Raw genomic sequence first — 21,723 nt, forward strand, 5'->3', positions numbered from 1 at the left:
GAGGTTTTTCTGCCCAATGAGGTTTAAATTGTTCTGCAGTAACAAGAAGGTGAGGGAGTAAAAAATGGTATTTTTTTGAGAAATAGAGGGTGTTATTGGGGTAAAAAAGGAGGGAAAAGGGAAATAAGGGAGGGCGAGGGAGGGATTTTTAAAAAATTGCATTTTGTGGGTTGAGGAATTGATGGGATCAATGGTGGCCAATGTCATGAGGTGAAACAAGGGGAAGTGCCAGGTCCTGCCCTTGGGTCACAACAACCCCCTGCAGCTCCAGGCTGGGCCACAGTGGTTGGGAAGCTGCTCATTGGGAAAGGCCCTGGGGATGCTGGTGACGGCAGCTGAACATGAGCCCAGGTGTTCCCAGGTGGCCAAGAAGGCCAATGGCACCTGGGCTGTCCCAGCCAGGGTGTGGCAGCAGGACCAGGGCAGTGACCGTCCCTCTGGACGGTGCTGGCACTCCTGAGGCCACACCTTGAATCCTGGGGGCAACTCTGGGCCCCTCATGACAAGAAGGACATTGAGTGGCACCAGCCACTCAATGTCTGGAGCATGTCCAGAGAAAGGATCAGAGCTGGGGAAGAGTCTGGATCACCAGGAGCAGCTGAGGGAGTTGGGGGGAGCTCAGCCTGGAGATAAGGATGATTATGGATGACTTTATCACTCTCTACAGCTACCTGGAAAGGAGGTTGTAGCCAGGTGGGAATGAATCTTTTGTCCCAGGCAATCAGCAGCAAGACAAGAGGAAATGGTCTCAAGCTGCGCCAGGAGAGGTTCAGGCTGGACATCAGGAGGAATTTCTTCACAGAAAGTGTGATTGGGCACTGAAAGGGTCTGCCCAGGGATGTGGTAGAGTCGCCATCCCTGGAGTGTTCAAGAAACATCTGGATGTGGCAGTCAGTGCTGTGGTCTGTTTGACATGGAGTGTTCAGTCAGAGGTTGGATTTGAGGATCTTGGAGTTCTCATCCAGCCTTAATGATCCTGTGATTCTGTGAGTAGGGGTCAAGGGTGGGGAGGGGTAAAGTTGTGTCTTGTGATGTCCGAGCGTGTTTTAGATGTAATATTTTAGGGGGGGTGGATGTGTGCCAAATTATATGTTGTGGGTTGTGTCTGTTGTGCACACGGGTGCCATGTGCATGTAACTTCATGCTGTGAAAGAGCCCAGAAATTAACACCCAAAAAGGCAAAATTGGATGAATTCAGTCACATTTCACCCCAAAACCCCTCAGACCTCCTGTAACTGTTGGAACACTGACAGTGACGGTGAGATGAGTGTGATAACATCACCAGAGGTACCATGACAATGACAAGGATATGGACACCGCAATGTCTTGGCTGCAATTTTATTACTCTGGTAGAAGTTGACATAACCTTGACCTTCGCAGTAACTTCCTCGGTGACAACGGTGGCAGTACTGATGTCCCTCTGCCCCACTCCCCTCAATTCACCTAGAAGAGACAGCAGCAGCCCAAGAGGAAGAACCCCTTTCTGCCTAAATCCCCAATATCCTCAAAAAATCCCAATATTGCCCCAAAAAATCCAAATTTTCCGCACAAATTATCTCAGAAAATCCCCACCATTCCCCAACAAACTCCCAATTGTTCCTAAAATTCCCATTCTCAAATTCCTAATTTGCCTCAAAATTCTCAATATACCAACCAAGATTCCTACTGTTCCCCCCAAATACCCAATTTTACAAAAGAAATCCCCAGTCTTCCCCTAAATTCACAACAACCCTCCCACAATCACAAATTATCCCCCCAAATCCCCACTTCTCCCCCCTCACCCCTGAATTTACTCCCCAAATTCCCAGTTTTCCTTAACATTTCCAATTTTCCACCCTGACAGATTTCCCCCTTTCCTCAAAATTCCAAATTTTCTCCCCTAAAAGCCCAACTTACAACCAGCAGTCATTGTTCAGCTTGGCGGGGTCCACACCTGTCACCTGGAAGTCGTCCACTCGAAAGACCCAGCGTCCTGGGACCTTGACATTGGAGGTGGTGGTAATGTTGATGATGGCATCGGTTTGGGATCCGGGAATGTTGTAGAAATTGGTGTCATCACCGCTGTTGAATCCCGCCTGGAAAATCGGGGGAGAATCTACGTGGGCCAACCCTACCCAAAGGGGTGGTGGGCCCCCCAAATGATGTTAGGATGTGAACATATTTGGTGTCTTCCAGAAATGATATGGACCAATCCATGACTTTCACTATCATGATCATGATCTCCAGAAGAAGGGTGGCCAATCTCCTGTCTCCATCATCATCATCATCATAATTATCTCTATTATCATTACTGTCTCCAATAGCTGGGATGGGCCAACCTCTTACCTTCATCATCATCATCATCATCTCCAGAAGATGGGAAAGGACAACTTGACCTCCCCAAAAATGTTGTGGGCCCTTCCTGGACCTTCATCATGACCATGATCATCATCATCCCCAGGAAATGGGATGGGCCAATCCCTGACCTTCATCATCGTAATCCTCAGAAAATGGAATGGGACAACCTCCTCCCTGTCCTCCACCCTCCCCGCCTACATGTGCTGGGGTCCCCCCGAGTCCTGTTTCAGCATCCCCATCACTTGCTGCCCCTGTGGTCCACTGGATGTCCCAGTAGTTGAGGATGATGTAGAACATCTTGGAGTCACTTGTCAGCACAGCCTGGAAGGTGTTGCCCTACGGAAAAGGTCATGGAGTCAAGGATGGGTCATGGGAGTCAAGAATAGGTCATGGAGGTCTAAATAAGTGGGTCACCAAGGCCACCAAGTGGGTCAACAAGAGCCAAGCAGTGACCTTCATGCCCCCTGGACCATGGACCTCACCTTTTGTGAGGTGGAGCCATAGTAGGCCACATGGTCCCAGGTGGCCACCAAGGCCCAGGTGGCAGTGAAGGGGCTTTTGGGGAAGTACTGGGTGATATCCTGGCTGATGTCTGCCAGCAGCGCCGGGTCAGTGGTCTGGCGGTAGAAGATGTCCCCACCCAGCACATTGTCCACGTCCCCCCAGTAGGGAGCTACGAAAGGGTGCCCATCCGCCAGAGGGAAGGGGTCTGGGGTGTATTGTCTGACAGGCTCATCGAAGGAGATCACCCCATTGTTGTTCACCTGGAGGTGACACCAGGAGCGGGTGGGTGCAACACCTTGACTTGTGCTGTGGAGTCCTTGAGATGGACCCTCCAAGCACCCCAAGAACCACCACCCATAGGGACTCCCCAACACCTACCAGCTCCCCAAGATCCATCACCCACAGGACTCCCCCAAGACCCACAAACCATGGGAACCCCCACCCATGTGACCCCCCAACACCCATAGAACCCCTCAAAACCCACCAACCTCCCAAGACACACCACCCCATGGGACCCCATGAACATCAAACATCCATAGAACCCCCAATACCCACAACCCCCAGGACCCTCCTGAGACCCACCACCCACAGGACCCCACAACACTCACCAACCCTCCCAAGATCCACCCTTCCAGGACCCTCGCAAAACCCACCACCCATGTGATCCCACAACACCCACCAACACACCCCAGGATCCAACCCATATGGGACCACCCAAAACCAACTGCCTCAAGACTCACCAGCCATACGACCACAAAGGACCACACCATCACGCACCATCCTCAGGACCCCCCAAGTCCCTCCAACCTCCCCAACAGCGCCAGTCCCCTTAAGATCCCCCCCCCCATCTGAAGATGTTTCAGTGTCCAAGAACAAATCCCTCTATGAACTCAAGAAGGGTTGATTTTGGGATTTTGGGGACACACACACACACACACACACACACAGAGGAAAAATTAAGTAGAAATGGAGGGAAAACTGGGAAAAATGGAGGAAATTCCCAAAAATATGGAACTTGAGGTGACCTACGAAGGCGGTTTGGTAGGATTTGCCGTAGAAGGTAAAGGGAGCAGAGAGGGTGATCTCCTCGGATGTCCCATCATCGTGTTTGGGGTTAGTTTTATCCCCCTGGTGCGGTCCATAGGGATAGAGCAGGGACTCTGTGGGAAAATCAGGATTTGGGAACTGCCCCCAAATTCCCACCCAATGACACGGATTTTGGGGCCAAACCCACCAAATTTGTGGTTCCCATGGTCTTGGTTACCTAAAAATGGATGTGTCTTCTCCTGGGTTTTCATGGTGAAACTGGGGTGGAAGGGAATGACCCCAGTGGAATTACAGGGGGAACACATGGATTTTGGGAGAATAGTGGGAAAATGGTATGATGTGGGTGGGAGAAATTTTGATTTAGGTGGAAGTAATGTTTTTTTGGGGCAAAACCCCCAAAATTCACCTTTTTCAGATGAGGTTTTGGTGTCCACCATGGAACCTGGGGAAAAAATAGGAAGGAAAATGAGTCGATCAATCATTTTCCCAACAGGGATGAAAATGACAACACTTTTTCAGAAACAAACCTTTACCTAAAATCAGGAGGAAGAAAACACTAGTGGGTGACATCCTCGACCCTAAAATAATTGTAAAAAACAGGAAAACTTAAAAAAACCCCACTAAAAACCTAAAAAAATACCCAAAAAACAAGCAAACCAACAATGCTCCCCCAAAACAGACAATGCAGTAAAATGAGGTTTCAGAGGCAAAAAAAATCCACATTAAAACACCAAACACACACTTTTCCCAGGAATTTTGTGTGTGGAGCTCTGTGTATGTGTGGCATTTTAACCATTTCTTTAAAGAATTGAAGAATTTGAAAAGTTGGCTTTTTAATTTAATTCATTTTAGTGCATTTCTAAGCATTAATATAATTTAATTCAGCCAATTTTAAAATGTAATTTTTGAATTTTTAATTTAATATGCTTGAATTTTGATCGAAAATTTATTTAAGTGATTATTTAATTTCATTTTAACTTTTAATTCTAAATGCATTGACATTTTATTCAATAGAGTTTTTTAGATGAATGCTATTTTTCTCTTCTATTTATTTGGATTTTTATTTAATTTTTATTTAATTGAATCTTAAATTTTTGTTATTTGTGTGCATGAATTGAGGAATTTTTTCCCCTTCTATGCCCGAATTCAGGAATTTTGCCTTTTTTTCTGAATAAATTTAGGATTATTTACATTTTTTCATGTATTTTTAGGTCATTTAAAGGGACAAATCTTCCTTAAATCCATGAAAAATCAGGATTTTAAAGAGACAGTATTCCAAGAAGTGACCAAAATCCCACCAGAATAAAAATTCCCTTACCTGGGTTACGTTGAAGCGAAGAACTGCAGCCTGAAAATGAGCTCAAACACTCAACATTGCTGGCTTTTGCCTCATCCTGCTCCTTCTTTTATCAAAACAAAAACTACAGAAACACGTAGTTTGCCAACTTTCCGCCCATCCAATCTCTCTGAGCTTTCCCTGGATTCTTTAGAGAGGGACATTTAATCACGTGTTGGGGATTTTGGGCTCCTCCATATATTTTTTTTTTAAGCACAGTGAAGCCCTTTTTTGAATAATTTTGGGGTTCTGGAGACACCTCTGGATCCCTCCTCAACACATGTGAGGTTTTTGCCCCTTTCCAAACTTTCAACTTCTACTCCCTGATTTAATTTTTTTAAACAAAAAAAAGTACTTTTAAACTTATTTTTTAATTATAGATCCCTTAGCTCCTTTGTTGCTATCAGGAAGAAAATAGATTATCCCTGTTTATTTGGGATTTTGAGGACTTTTTTTTGTTATTGTGAAGGATAAGACAAATCATTATTATATACTTTGGCCTTTTTTTGCAGGAAGAAGAAAGAAGCCCTTATACACTGAAATGCTATTTTTTGGAGGAAAAAAAATCCCCTTTAAAATACCCTCATTTTTGGTGTTGTTTTTTTTTTTTTCTTTTTTTTTTCCTAGAAGAAAGTTAATATCTCTATTTTTAGGGATTTTTTAAGGGAAAAAAACCCTTTTATTCTCTTTATTTTAAGGAAAAATTCTTGTTCCTTATTTACCTGGCATTTTAAAACATTTTTTGCAGGAAAATCCTTCATTATTTCTCTTTTTTCTTCTTTTTTTTTTTTCTAAGGAAAACCCCTTTATTTGCTTATATTTTAAGAAACCTTATTTCCCCCAATTCCAGATGGGTTTCTTTAAGCTCTTTGAAGTTGTTGTTCCTTTGTCCAGCAGCTGAGCTCAGACTTCTCCAGAATCCTCAGCTGGGACTTCTCTCATTAATTTTGGGAAAAAACCAGACATATTTGAATCTGTCTCCCTGGATACGGCGGACAGGGGTTGAAGGGGGAAACAATTCTGAGGAAATCACTGGATTTTTGGAGGGGCTCCATGAAGGAGAGTCAGCTGGGATGTCACCATGGGTGCCTCACCCCCTCACCCACAGGGGTCCCACACTTCTTGTGGGATCCCATCAGCAACAGGATCCACCCACCCACTCCCAAATTCTCCAGAATTTTGGGGTCAGTTTCACAACCCTCCTCCCTCCAGCCAGGTCAGAAACCTGGTCCCTCAAACCAGCTCTGAATGGTCAGAGTTTAAAACTCACCACAACTCCTGGACCTCACTTGGTCCTTGCACTGCAAACAACCCCAGGACATTCCTGCAAGGAATAAAATCCTGTGTGACTTTGTTGGAGAGAGCCAACAACGTCGGCAAAAACTCTGCCAGGGCCTTGCAGGGAGAAGCAGTGGAATTCCAAGGAAAGGTTAATGTTGGGAGTCACTTTGTGTCACTGCTTTCAGTGTTTGGTGACAAGATGGTGTGAAATTTCTTGCTCTTTGTAACTTAGTGCAACATGAAGAGGTTTGTTTGGTTTGGGACTGGTTTGTTCTATTCTTCCTCCCTGATTTAAGACTTTATCACAACACACAGCTTTCATGGACGCTGCTATTGCTGGGATGAACTGCAAAATTGTGCTTGATGGAAATCTTGCTGAATGCTGGTTTTAAAGCTTATTTTCATTCATATCTTCTTGTCCTGGGACTTGAATACTAAATGGATCATGTTGATTCTGATTAGTGTTAAATACTGGTTTTCCTTTTCTCTAGATTGAACTGAACTTTCAGCTCAGGTAAGAGATTTACATATGGAGTTTGAATTAAAATAACTGTTTTCTTCTGAAATTCAGTTGCTTCCTTCTGTCCACTGTGAGAAACTACCTTGCTGGCCTCCTAGCCACAGGTGCCTGGGAAAGACACAGTCTGGAGAGTCATGTCTTTCGAGGCCACCCAAAATTCTTGATGGATTCCTTGCTGAGCATCCAACTTTCAGCTCCTGAAGGAGGCTCAGTCAAATGGCACAAATTCTGTCTGCTTGGAAAACTGTCTGTTTAAACACCCGAAATCGGGAGTTTGGATTCCCATTAGTTTTAAACCTTGGCCTTAGAACATGGTGCCGTGAATATTTGTTGCTGCATTTGGCGTCTTGAGGAGGTTGTTTTTGTTGTAATTTCATACAACTGGAACCAGCAAGAGTTACAACAGAGAAGCAGAACACCCTTCCCTGCCTCTTCCCTCTGGTACTGATCCCAGAACACTGGATTTAAGCCTCACTCCCTTCTTCCTCAGCAGCTGTGGCCTTAAACACAATAAATTCTTTATTTTTCTGGTGGAGGGAGGGAGGTGACACACCAGCTGCATTTTCCTTCTGGAACTTTCACTCTACAGCATTCCAACAGGGTGGCCTCTCTCACCTTCCCCCAAAGCCTCTGGAAAGGGCTGTCCACAGGGCTGTGATGCAGGACTTAGTGAGACACTGATCTGATGTGATGAGGCAGCTCCTGTGTCGTTTCCTGCCGTGCTAATGATCTCCGCACGCAGCTGGAAAAATCGCCGCCTGAAGGATCGCCTGTCCCGCCCAAGGGCAGCCTCGGTCGGGAGCGGAAAGCAGGCATGGCATGTTTTAATCAGGGTCCCCAGAGTGTGTGGCAAGGACAGCCAGACCCCGTTACGGGTGACACGCTGTCCCCAGCGTGCTGGGATGATGCCATCAGTCACTGCTGCAGACACCTGCCTGCTGAGGAGGCTCTCGGCTGGCTCACTGAGCCAGATTATCTGGCTGGTCACTGGATGCTGCTTATCTCTGTTTGACTCCTTCAGGAAACCTGCTGGGGATGCCAGCAGGCTTTCTAAAAAGACTCTGTAAGCCCCAGTGATGAAGCACAGCTCCCACTCTGCAGCAACAGGAGGTCAGTGATGGTTTAGTGTTGCACTGAGTTAATTGCATTAATATCTGTCAGTACCAGTTTGTAGTGAAAGCTCCTGTATCTGCTCTCTAGTGGTGTCTCTGTTTGCTTTTAATCCCTGTGCTTAAATTTCTTATGCCCCCTAATTAGTATAGAGAGAAAGAGACACTGGGAACACCTCCCTGGTTGACACTTGGGTTTTATTTATCATTAGTTGCTTTTTGCAATGAGCCTTGGAAAAGAGAAGCAAATGCAAGGAGACACAAAAAGAAGCTCATTTACAGCTTTGCAATAAAAATCTGAGCACACATTATTAAATTTGTGATTCAACTGGCTTGTCATACTTCAGAAAATGAAAAAGAAAAGCAAGGAATAATCTATTTAAAATTGGCTTGTCTGTGTGTGCTCCATCGAAACTGGCATTCTTTTTTGTTAACAAAGGCTCATTTAAGAAAAAATCTACCCATAAAAGGAGAAAGAGTACTTTTTTACTGCTAAAAATTTGCTAGAGCTAAAACTCAGATTTGAAAAAGAATATAAGATTTCAAAAATTCCACTTTTATTCCCTTACTTATGTCAAGAAATAATTTCTAAGGCCTAGAATAATTTTTAAAAGAAAGTAATATCTTTCTTTTTAACTGAAATTGACATAATTTAGAATAACCCAGTTAAATTTAACACATATTTTATTTCAAAGCTCTAAGATTTTAAACTACAGCTTTCTTAGCAAAAGCACCTTAGTCAGAACTCAGTTCTACATTACCTGGAACAGATGGAAGGCTTTGAGCACATCTTGATGTTGGCTGTGGCACCATTTTCCCCTGCCTGTGTGATTTTACCTGAAACCATTTCAGTCCTGGATCTGAATCACATAGGCAAACCAGTCATGAAACAAAGCTGGTCTGTCAACAGAACACAGCATTTTAGGAAAAAATTTCAAGTATTTACCAGGCATCTTTTGTGACTGAATTATATTTGTATTAGGATGCATCTGTGTGCTGCGGTATGAATTAACAATCTGCCAAGATGACAGCTGTATCATGCTCTGGAAAGTTGACCAGCACTGCACTAGAAAGGAATTTTATTTGCTGACAGCAGTTTCCAGCTACAGTTGAGACTAAGAAGCTCAAATTACACAGCTAACCTATTCTGAGAAGCTATTTTTGTTTTTGATCAGACTGTAGCTTCTTTTTATGATTACATTGAACACTGCACAATGCACTCAGGCTTTCTAGAGCCCAGGGAAGCCTAAGAGCAGCCAGGTAGAGATTTTATCCAAAAAATCATGTTGACCATTGACCATTTAAGATTCACAGTGGGTTAAAAATAACATCTTCAGAAGAACTAATTTTTTTTTATTCTAAGTATTGGTGACACCTGGTAGAAAAAAGCTTTGCATTGGAAAATTTTGTTGGTGAGAACTTAAGTGCTCTACACGAAAGAGATGGGGAAGGTAAGGGATATTGTACATCCTCCTTCCTCTTTTTTCCTTTTTTCTTCCTACCAGGCAGTCAGATCTGCTTAACTGTGACTCACACAACCCTCTTGTTGCTGTTTTGTGCATTATTTGTGCTACTGGTTTGCTTCTCACAGCCTGTCAGCAGGCTTTGAACTAGGACTGAGTTTTAAGTGGACCTGTGTACAATTAAGAGGGACAAGCAGATTCATGTTTTTTTATGAGGGAGGGACTCTACATAGTGGCCACAGTGTGTGGCCACAGAGACCTCCAGTTAAATCAAACCTGATATTCAGTAACTCAGGATTTAGGAAGCCAGCTTTCACAAGGTTTGTGCAGATGTTTTACAGGATTTAGAAGAGTAGATCTTGTGTGAGTGGGTAGATTCAGCCTTGAACTTTTTTCTGACTGTTTAGTGCTAACACAAATGCTCTAATTAAAACTGGCATTGAAAACCTCTTGTGGAGAAATTTCTCAGTTCTCTGTTGGCAGTTCATGAAAATGATGAGAGGAGAAGGGGAAAAAAGACTTAAAATTCTGTGCTGTCTCAAGTGACAAGAACACCTATGACAATGATTAAATACCACCTCAACGAAATGTTCCCCTGCCAGAACCAGACTCTGCCTATCCTGCAGTGGCAGGAATTTGGTTACAAAAGCATGCATGTCTTTGTCCTCTATGAAATGTTAAAGACCAGCTCTAATTTTAAAATCAACACGACAGATATCTCATGTATCATTTATAATAAGTCCTTTTACATCTGGTGTCTTCCTTTACTCTTACTGACAGATTCCAGTGTTCAACACAGTGTTCAGCTTTGGCACAGTAAAATGCTTCCAGAAGGGTGCTGCAGTCTTCTACCCTCAAAATAGCCTCTGCCTTCCCCAGGTGATTACTATAATCTTGTTTTGAATTTCCTTGAAAGTTCAGGTGCCCAGAAACTCCCGAGCTCAGCAAACTCTCAGAGTGACTTCCCATACTGACAGAAGCAGTCTGTCTGTGTATAGCTGAGCCAAAGGGAGAGAAGGTGAGTCGAAGGTGCAGAGGGAAATCTCTCTGAGGCATTACAATTTTGGGAAAATTTTAAAAACATCTGGTTCAGAACATCTGTGCCATCCATGACTGTTAAATAAAAGAAAAAGTAGTGTTCCTGCTCTGTGCTGGGCCTGGCTGGAGACTTCTTTCTGACTACCCATATGGGGCTGTGTTTCAGATCTGGGACGAAAGGAGCATGGACAACACGCTGGTGATTTATTATTGCTGAACAGTGTTTGAACAGCATCTACACCTCCTTTGCTTCTCATGCTCTCTCAATGAGCAGGTGGGGGTTGGAAAAGTGATGGGATTTGGCACAGCTTGGATTCAAAGTGACCCAAACCAATATTCTGTATCATCCAGGACCTTGCTCAGCAGTGCAATTGCAGGAGGTGGAGGGAAGCTCTTCCCAAAGTAGTCACTGCTTAGAGAATGCCTGGGCCCCAGTTTGCTGATGGGTTACTTTTCTTTTTCTTTTTTTTTATTCCCTCTTCATTTATTATATGGTCTTTATCTGAACCCATGAGATTTTTATGCTTTTGCAGTTCTGATTCTCTTCCCCAGCCCTCTGGCAGAGACAGAGAAAGCAGGTGGCTAGACTATGAGGTACTTACTCAAACGAAAAAGAACAAAGAAAGGCCCTCTTTCATTGAAAAGGCAGAGGAAAAAATAAAGGCCAACAGAGGAACACTGGAATGAGTACAGAAACATTTCTCAGCTGTGCTCGATTTTGGTAGGTGCGTCAAAAACTTTTGGAATTGGCCTACTGTAGTTTTGGGTAGTAGAATTTTGGCCTGATTGTAACACCAAAATTCCAATCTTGACAAGCAATATAACAAGGAATTTTTCTGTAATTGCTGACTTCCTATAGGCAGTGTAGTACTCTCCAGCTATCTGTGTTTTGGGAAACTATGGATATGGCTCAAGTAGAGTCAAAATTATGCTGACCAGAAGTAACACAAGAGTGTACATACATTAGCATGTGCTGTAGAGCAAAAGGAGCAGATCTGCACAACACAACATTTAGAGCTGACATTCACATTACACAGATTCAGAGTGTTTTATTTAGATTAACCCTAGGCTGATCCTATGGACTGAAAGGCTGCAGGAGGTGCAGCATATTAGGAGACCCTCTGAATAGTAGGGTTTGGTGAAGCCTTTTCTAGAAAAAAATCATCATCATGGTCTGAAAGGGCTCCATGAAATGAATGTGTCATACATGAATATGACTTTAAAATTCACTCTTGAGCCCAGCTGAAGTGGTAATACACCTGTGTTATCCATTCAGAGATAGGCAGTTCCAGAATTATGTTCGTTTCTTTTGAAGCCACAAGTAATACCAATTCCTTTCACTAAAATGTTAATTAAGGCTCACAAAATGTAAGCCGTAATGTATTCCAATTGATTTTAAGATTTCATGAGGACCTACAGTAAAGGGTAGCAGCTTTTTTGTCTGGGGTGAGACGTGTCTTTTTATGTGGTCTTTGCACAGGTCCTGTCCTCCTGCCACCTGACATTTGGGAGACATTACTTTCAAGAGGTCTAAAAAGGCTGGGCAGATTTACCAAACTCATTTGTGTTTATGTGCTGTTGTGTTTTTGTTGTGCTCCTGTTGAGGGAAGGGCTGTTGGAAGGCAATGAACTGTTCCTGCATCCAGGCGAAGGTGCTGCAGGGCAGAACACAGCGGCTTTAACCAAGGTTTCCAGGGTGACTGCTGGAAGTCACCTGATTTCTAGGTGATCCAGCTGGACAGTGTTCCTCTAAGCAAACAGTAGCATTCAGCTGGGAACATCCAGCCTAAGGTCCCTGAGCCATACTTTAGTGAGATGAAATGTTTGTGGTCACTGGGAACTGCTGGCAGAACACGTCTGAGATTAGTATCTCGAAAAAACAGAAAGTGCACAGGAATTTTTTTTATTTGCCTTTTCTTTTCTTTTCCATTTACTTGTGTAGAATGTCTGAGAGAGAATGTAAATAAAAAACTTGTGCTGATGCCTCCTTGGCTTTTTCTTCATTAAATCTATCCATTTCCAGCTGCTGGGGGATGTGAAGCCGTGCCAGAGAGCAGGGCCCTGTCCCAGAGCTCTCTGTTTGTCACAGGTAAGGGAATTCAGTCATCAAGGTCCTCTTACAATGCCATCAATACAGTGATGAAAACATTTTGGTCAGTAAAATAACCCTTCTGATAGAGTTTGGACCAGAGATTTAGACAGACTCTCTAAATGTTGGTGTCCATCTGTCCATCTAGGGCTGGCAAACACCCCTGGGGACCCTACAGAGATCCCAGCCCTCCAACATGCAACTACTGCAGGGTGGGATATCCCACCCTCCTGAGAAGGCAGCAGGGTCTTACACAGCCAGAGCCAGCTCCAGCACCTGCTGATGTCCACATATTTTCAGTGTGACTCGTCTAATAAGTATTAATTATTTCTGCGTATAGCTCTTTTAGTAGTTACCACAGAGTTATTCCATTTTACACATGACAGAGGAGGTTAATGACCTGGAATCTCACAAGCACTGTATCATAATTATGTCAGTCATTAAACCTCTAATGGAATGTTTGAAATATGGGTGAGACAAAAGCTCGTCTCGCTGTTCTCTCATGCTCCAAGCTGCCTTGTACATTTTTATATTTGTGAACTCAGGAGAGGCCAAGGATGTTAAACTTCGTGTAGGAATGAGGCTGGCAGATCAGTGGTGTGTTTCATCTAATTTCTCGCCTCTGAAATTAGCTAGATTTGTAGGGAGAATTACTGTCTAAGGAGTGGCCTCGCTGGAGAGTGAGGACGTGCTGGCTTCATTCTCCCTGGTCAGTTGGTGGTTTTATACCCGTGGAGGTGCTAGTTCAGCCTTTTGTGTCTTTGTTTCTTCTGCCATATACCTTCCTTAATGACTGCAAGTGACTGAATTTCAGCACAGAGCTGTAAGGTCAGGACAATGAGCCCCTGGTTTGCTCCTGTTGTACCAAAAATCCCTGCAAAGCTAGAGAGGCCACGAGTTAGTGACCACTTGGAGTGTTTCTTGTAGTGCAAAATTGCTGTGGTGTGGGCACCTGGATATATTCTTCATTTCATCTTCATTTTAACACATTTAACATGTTTTAAATACTTAGGTAAGTTTCCCCTGAATTTTATGCCCAGTGGCAGTTCAAATTACTTCCTCAGCCACAGAAATTGAAAGCTGCTGAGGAATCAGCAGGGTGCGTTTCACACTTCTGTCAGCCTGCTAAAGATTTTGGGCTTATCCCAGATTTGAATTTTGAAATTTTTATTTAAGAAAACCAAAACATAAATAACATACATTCTCACTAAAACATTTTCTTTCAGTTTTTAAATTTCAGAAGTATAAGGAGAAAAATCTTGAAAACATGTCTTGTTTGCCAGCAAATGTAATGATATCTAAGTGGAGAAGAATTGTGATCTGATATTTAAAGAAATCATCCTTGGTCATTTGTTTTTAACATTGTGTGGGTTTATTTCTTTTTAATTAATTTTGTACTAAAAGTTCTGTTTCCTCAGTAGCTTTCAATTTCTGTGTCTGATAAACATAAACCACATTTTTGTAGATTAAAAACCCAAATATTTTTTTAACAATAATGATTAAATCTGCTATTCTAAATTAACAGATTACACTAAATAAAGTGTTTTATTTAGTATAAATATTGTTAAATTAAATATTCAATTATTAAATAATTTTAAGCACACATTTCTTTGATCAGTGGGCTTGCTTGACATTTTCACTCAATTCAAAAATTATTCTTGTAACTACACAAAAACATACTTATTGTACTGAAAAGCCTCATTATTAACAACTGTTAGTATGTTTAAATTGATCAGAAGTTTCTGAAATTTTTGGGATAAAACTTAAAAGTTCACTTATGTGAAGGGGAAGGAAGAAAAAAGGGATTTTGGGGGGAAGTTATGAAGGAAAAGCTAAGGAACAGAATGCATTCATAAGCAACAGGGATGACACACTGAAAATGATACTATTGAAAGATTCCTGTTAACAAGACCACTCTCAATATACCACTCTGTTTTAAATGGCTTCTTGGTACTCCCATTACCTGTAGATATCATTAGGAAAATAAAGAGCTGCAAAGAAAATGATTTTGAACAACTTTTTTTTTTTTTTACAAATGTTACTGATTTATGTTTTCATGTAAAAATTTTAATTTTTAATTAATATCTTGATTTTTTTAACGTTATAGCACTAGCACCACTATAAGGCTAGATGATGCTGGTTTTCTCAGGAAAACATGATTCTTTAAGACAAAAGCTCAAAACTGTCAGAAAAACTTGGTAACTTACCTGCTTTTCCCATTGTGATTCCTTAGACAATTACACACTTTGTGGTTTTATGCTGATTTGAAAAAGAAAAGAAAGCTCAGAGAAAATTCCTGTAACACTTTTCATCTTCATCACCTGTATTAATTAGTGTTTACAAAGATTTCTGTGACCAAACTTCTGTGCACTCAAATATTTGGTTAAAAAGCCTCTGCTGGTATTAACAAAAGAAACTCAAACCAAACCAAACAAACAGAGAAAAAAAAACCCCAACAAAACAAACAAACAAAAAGGAGCACTTGCCATTTTGGGGTTTACTGTCAGGTATTGTTAACTGTGTTAACCTGGAAATTATGTGGCAAGGGCATAACGGTGGCATAATGACACCAGATAAATACACTGAGTAATACTTGAATAATCTTCTGACACATTTGATGATGTTTGGGGTTCGTTAGGTTTCGGGTGCTTTTTCTGTTTTTACATAAACTATTTAGGAAATACCATTAAGGAGAAAAGTAGAATGATCTCCTCTGAAATGTGAACTTTGGTGAAAAAGCCCATCTTGGGGGTCAGAAATATATTCCAGCTCCAGTTTCACATGCCTTAGGACCCCTGTAGAATTATGAAATAGTCTTTTCCATTTTCCCTCAGTAATCAATCGTAGCACGCATGTGCCACTGCATTGGTATTGGTATTTATGCTGCATCTAAATCTGCAAAAACACAGTGGTAAATCACATCTTCTTTATGTGGATAACAGTGATGTAATCTTGCTACCTGAATTTCACTTCACTGCCTCGGGCTTCCCTGAGCAGTGTGATCAGCAAAAGTGGGGCCTTCTGCAAAGTAATTGATTAATTGACACAGTCAGAAATCTGCACCTTTCAGCACATAAGGAACTGATAATTCCTTGAATGGGATGTGCCCCGTGCTTGTGAAATTTCAGACTGCAAGCATTTAACCAATACTGTGAGAATGAGTGGTGTGGTTATTTTTCCTAATTTTTATATTTTTATTATCTATATGTTTTTCAGCTACATCTGATGGTGCAGGAATGAGGCCAAAAGCTGTTTTTTATCAGCTTTTATTTTCCTTTCTTTCCTCAGCTTCTCTGCTTCTAGCTAGTCCTCTAAGGTAATTTCATCTGTGTTTTTCTCCTCTTCTGCTTTTTTAAGCATAATGCTGATTCAATCTTATAATGGAAAGAAAACCCACAGAAAATGTTTTTCCAAGAATCAACGGAGTCTTCAGGATTTTTAAGTGGTTTCCTGATGAATAATGTAGCTGATTTGACAGCAAAACTCGAGCTATGGCATGCCTTGATCAGAAAGCAAAAAATGTAAGCACCTCTAGAAATACTAGAGTGGTGTTTCTTCCCCAGTATTGTGTATTTTTCTCAGAACTAAGAGCAGGATTTATTTTGCAAGAGGAAAGTAACTCCTGAAATTTCTGACAAAAATTTCTTACAACTCCATTTTTTATAAATAACTGAGTGTTTTACAGTTTAGTGTTTTTAGTGTTTAGTGTCTTCTGTCTCTGAAGAAGAAAAAATTCTTCTCTTGGGTTGTGGAATTAGGAATTCAGCTACTTGAGGACATGGGTCTGCAATTTGCAATTAATAATTTTTTGGTGAGTCATGATTGGTTTAATTTTATGCTTATAAAAATATGTGAGCTTTCAAAGATACTTTAACCTTCATTTTCTTTTGGTGCATAGCTGTCTCTGAAGTTTATTGGTAAAGCTGTAACTGTAAATATTTGGCAATGGGCAATTTACATTGCATAAGTTAATTACTTTCACTGTGTTATTTACACTCATTAATGAGATACTTTCTAAAACTAATTAGATGTCCTTGCCTAGTTGCAGAAATCTTTTAAAGGCATTTATAATTCAATGTTCACTGCTTTTTCTGTATCACTGCGTATGAAAGAGGAGCCAAATCACCCATTTCTGTCCCCTTTAGCTGAAACAAAATTATTTCCACTTTCTGTTTGGGGAGTGGTTGTGTTACCCAGCTTCAGTCACCTTGTTTAATCTTCACTTTCGTTTGGTGACAATAAAGAGGTTTCTCCTAAAGGAAAATTGGAAAAAAAAGGCATATTCCATTGTTTTTCTTCACTGACCAGCACCAAGGAAGACACAACTCCTGCACACAGGGGGCAATTTGCAAATGCAGCTCAGTCTGGTTCCAGAGAGCATAAGGAATGACCTCTAGTGCACTGTGTAATTACCCTAATTGACTCCCATTCCTAAATTCATACTGTGTCATTTCTCATAGTTTTTGCCCTGTGGAAAGACATTTTTTCTGCTCAGTCTCATCAAAGAAAGAGTAATTTACTTTCTGTATGTATTTTGATGACAGGTACACTCTAAATATTGGGATTTCTTCCTAGACTTGATAACTTCATGTGCTTTTGATGCCAAAGTCATTCTGCTGGATGTTTAATTAGAGGACATCAAAGAGGGTTATTTACATCTAATTCTGTAGTTAGCATTTGGCCTTCTCAGTTTTATGCCAGGCTTACAACACAACATCCACGCTGTCTGGCATTAATTTAACTTGTAAATAATTGATCTAATTAATTTACTTGATAAGCCTCCTCATGTCATTTTATGACTTTGTTCTCAACCAAACTGCCAAAATCTAGCTACACTGGCAACAGGCTCAGCAAAAATAAAATACTTTGAAAGTTGTGCCAATGCCCCAAGGTGGGTGTGACAGGTGACATGTCTTCTCTGATGCTCCATAAAGCTTAACTGCTTGCAAAGAAAGTGTTAACCATCAGTAAAAAAATTACTTCTAGGCTTGTATCATTCATACCCCTTAAAAAAGCTTACAGGATATGATCACAGACTTACTGACCCTTGGACCTGAGCTGGCATGGGCAGTCCTGCATTGCCATGTTCCCTGGGCCTCCCAAAGCCTTGCAGCCCTAGTCTAAAGAGGAGTTGTGTCAGTGACACCATGGGCTGCTTCAGCAGGAAACAGAAAGTCAGACACAGTCAAGACAAAGTTCAGTAAAATAACTTATCCAATATGATGGCAAAAAAATTTTTCCAACTTGGTAACTTTTTTTTTCTCTCGTTATTTAAATAGTGAGATCCATGACAGCTTGTTGGACTGTCTGTCCTTTCTTTCATACAAAGGCTGGTGGGGGTTTTGTTTATCGGGCAAGGCTATTTTAAAACACTGTCGTGACAAAGTCTTTTTTCCCTTCAGTCATTTGCTGCAGGGCAGCATCCATGCTTTGAGATGACAGCAAAAGACAATTTTTGGATAAAATTCTGAGGGCAGGTTCAGCCTTTTTATAGCAAAACTTCCTGTCTCACTCTTGCTTCCAGCTCTCTGCTGGCTCATCCCACTGAAAATGTATTTTGGGCTGCATTGTCCAGTGGAAAGGACAATTTATGTGGTGCACTGGATGATGGAGATGGTAACAGCACTTGTTTCAAAGGGATTTCCAAATACGTTCTGTTTGTGTGGAGGTGCCTATGAACTCAAAGTATTTATTCTGCTGGAAGAACTCTCAGGTGGTAAATCCTGGCTCTCTGCTCCAACTGCCTTCCCAGCTCCTCCCAGCCCTGGTTTCCATGGTGGATGAGTCCAGCTGAAGAGCACCAGTCCTTCAGGAGAAAGGCTGGATGGAAACAAAACATCTCAAACCACCCTGTTTAATTTTCAGCCTTCCCCTTGAAGTCCTTTGCAGATTTTGTCTGTGAATGTCAGAAGGAGGCCAGGGGAGGGAGGAAACCTGGGCATGAGGCTTCAGCAGTGTTTTCACTTTGCTGCAAAGGGAGCTCTCACCACAATATCCACACAAGCCACTTGCAGTAAATAAATGCGTCATTTTACGGTCAGCAAACAGCATGGAACTACGAACAGAAGGAAACAGTAAAAATAATAATCACTTACCCAGACAGAAAACAGCAAATTGGTTGAGTTGCCACATGATTGAGGTGTTTGTATTGGGAGGAAATAGTGAGTCTTACATCCCCCAGCCAATTCAGAATACAATTGTAGAATATGTCTGAAAAGACAAACAAAAGACTGAGGAAACCTGCCCTGTGACTGGGCATTTTTTTTCCAATATGGGTAGAATTAGGTCAGAAGCTGTGGAATGGATGGGGTTACAGCTGCTGCTTTTCATTAACTTTACTGAGAATATTCTCTAAAGTGTTGGTTTCACAGGGTTCAGATGCAAAAACCAATTCAATTCCTTTAATATATTGCATCATATTATGCACTGATTTAGAGAGGGAAAGAGGAAATTGACTGACCTCATATTCTAAACATTAAACCACTGGAGTTGGGTAGAAAAGAGTGTGTTCCTGATCCTCAATTCAGAGGTTTATTTATTTCTTTATTATTTTAATGAAGCAATGGCTTGTGGTATAATTTTGCAGAGTTTTGCAGAGTCCTGTGATGAGATAATAGAGCAGGGTGGTGAAGTCCCATCACGACTGATGATGTCAAGGAGCCCCACACAATCCAAGCAGCAGGACTGCCCTGGGTGGGCAAATCCCTGGAAATGATTTTGGAGGAATCAGAGAAAGCCCCTCTGCCCAGCTGCCATTGGCCCTCATGAGTAAGTATCTCCATGTGAGCAATGACTTTGAAGATCTGATTCTTGCAGCAGACTTCCACAGCACTGACCTCTGATGTTCCACAGTGGAGGCTTGGATAACTGGCTGTCTGGAAAACCAGCAGGCCAGGCAAACTGAGAAGCTGGAGAATGATACTATCTGGATTTCCTGAGAGGTTCAGGTGCCATGCAGTAAAGACCAACAAGATCCTCAGTAGGAGAAGCTGAACAGCAAAGTAAGGGAGTGAAGAGCTGCTGTTGGAAGATCCCTTCATGAGAAAGGAACTTGTGCCTCCTGCAAATGAGAAGCATATGTTCTGATCATAATAAGGGGAGTCCAATGTGGAAATTTGCCAGGTGAATTAAAAGGAGGTTATTTTGACAAAGCAAAAGTGGAGTATTTCAACTCAAGTCCAATAAATTCAATACTCAACTATTGCAAGTGTTTCCTGAGTTGTATTTTCAGCAAGTATTACTAAGTTTCGATCCAGAACATGTCACTATCTCAGGGAAGAGCTTTTACCGCTCCCAACATGTTGCTGCAAGGACACTGTTTCAAGTCAATATCTTTTGTGGAAAGAGAACGGACAGGCAGGAATTCAGAAATATGTCTGACAAACTCTTGCTGCACAATCAAAGTATTTTAAAAGACTGTGTTTCTGTTGAAAAATATGATAGTATTGCAGGTATTTTCTAAGAAAAATATAGATTTAAAGTAAATACATGTTTCTTAATCTCTTTGGAAAAACATCTCCCTTCTTGTCCTTGCTCTAAAGTGTTAAATATTGGTGGGAAAAAGAAAAATATCAGCACTTAGCTGTTTCTGTGAAGAAATTTTCCTAAGGGATGCAGAAGGAAATGCTTCCTGCTCAGCTAAATATGTGAAGTTTGAACATATACAAAGAATGACCAAATTATTCCTGAGAGGTACTTATGTGTTTTATGAAGGGAATCAATTTCTGTAATGTGTTGACAGCAGCTTATTGCTTGTTAATATATTTAAAAGGCACTTGAGAGACAATTGGCTGCATTGATTGCAGAGGAAAAAATTATTACCTGTAGCATAAGATGGGAAGGATTGCAGGTTGTCCAAGTATTGGTTACTTTGAATGGACTTGGGCTCAGTCTTTTTAAACTGTTACTAATGGAAATTTAGATTGCAGCTGCATGAAATGAATCTATTTGACTTCTTTTTAAATTAATCTATTGGGCTTCTTTCTGCCATGTACAGGCTCTGTGCTAATTGGGTAATGGTTTCTTGTTACAACTCAGTCTGCACCAGGGATATTCAGGAAATAAAGAGACAAAATGGGCTGTCAGGTAGGAAGAATGGGGGAATTGTAACTTCAACTGCAAAAAACCCCAAGCCAACAACAACAAAGGTCTGCCATACCCAAACACCCAACGCTCACTGGGACGCAGGGGCTGCAGCCAAACTGGGGCCCCACAGACTGGCATGCCTCCAAAACATCCTGTCCTGCAGAACATGTCCCCACAGAGCCCTGCCCGGCTGTGGTGTTGTGGCTTTTGTAGCATTAAGCTGAGATGTCCCCAGGGATGGCACTGCAGCAGCTCAAGCTGCAGCCAGATGAGGGTTGCCTGTCCATCCCCAGGGTCCCAGCCCTTTCCAGAGCCACCCCTGGCACTGGTTCTGACACAGCTGATCTCCAGCTGTGCGAGGTACCAGTGAAAGCAGGACAGAAAGTGCCTGAGTTCCTCCATGGTGCATCTCCAGGGACTGACGAGTCCATGGCCCCCTTTGGTGCAAAGCCCCTCAACCAGGTTACACCAGCCAGAAGCACAAATCTTCGTGTATATGCATTTTTCAATCTGAAGGGTTGTTTTCCATGAGAAACTCTTAATTTTATTAATGTCCCTCTTTGGATGGTTATAAACATAATTCTTCCTTTGGTCTTTCAAAATCCCGCCAAACAGACATAGCTTTTTTCACTCTGTCTTGTTTTCTCCTTCTGCCCCCACCCCCACCTGCTATTCTTTTGTCATTTCAGACAAGATTAATGATACTGGTGGGCCTGGATTATTCTTGAAATAAATGGCTTCTTTTATTGTACCATTCTAAGCATTATTTTGGATTTTAATCACTTGGTTTTTGCCTCTCAGCCCCCTCTGACAAAAACATCCCTCCTGGATATATGCAGTGTGTGAGATTTGTGTGAAGCTGCAAGTCACTTCAGTGCTGTTTACCACTACTCATCAATAAAGTAAGAAATAAA

The 21,723-nt window shown here is 41.8% G+C and overlaps 1 protein-coding gene across 2 annotated transcripts; it reads right to left on the bottom strand.

Moving 5' to 3' along the window:
- Positions 1 to 1,322: 1,322 nt before the first annotated feature.
- Positions 1,323 to 5,311, bottom strand: LOC116438118 (sushi, nidogen and EGF-like domain-containing protein 1). 2 transcript variants are annotated; one of them, XM_032096772.1, is made up of 8 exons: positions 5,207 to 5,311; positions 4,422 to 4,466; positions 4,295 to 4,330; positions 3,871 to 4,001; positions 2,820 to 3,101; positions 2,536 to 2,673; positions 1,897 to 2,075; positions 1,323 to 1,443 (listed from the first exon to the last, which is right to left on the bottom strand). In XM_032096772.1, exons 2-8 carry the CDS (start codon positions 4,456 to 4,458, stop codon positions 1,440 to 1,442), a joined length of 807 nt encoding a protein of 268 aa, XP_031952663.1. In that variant the 5' UTR covers positions 4,459 to 4,466; positions 5,207 to 5,311; the 3' UTR covers positions 1,323 to 1,439. The 2 variants fall into 2 exon arrangements, with proteins under 2 accessions (XP_031952663.1, XP_031952664.1); XM_032096773.1 differs by lacking the exon at positions 4,422 to 4,466 and having other exon boundaries at positions 5,207 to 5,309.
- Between the last annotated feature and the right edge of the window lie 16,412 nt (positions 5,312 to 21,723).

Source organism: Corvus moneduloides, chromosome Z (assembly GCF_009650955.1).
Source record: "Corvus moneduloides isolate bCorMon1 chromosome Z, bCorMon1.pri, whole genome shotgun sequence".
Classification (NCBI taxonomy): Eukaryota; Metazoa; Chordata; class Aves; order Passeriformes; family Corvidae; genus Corvus; species Corvus moneduloides.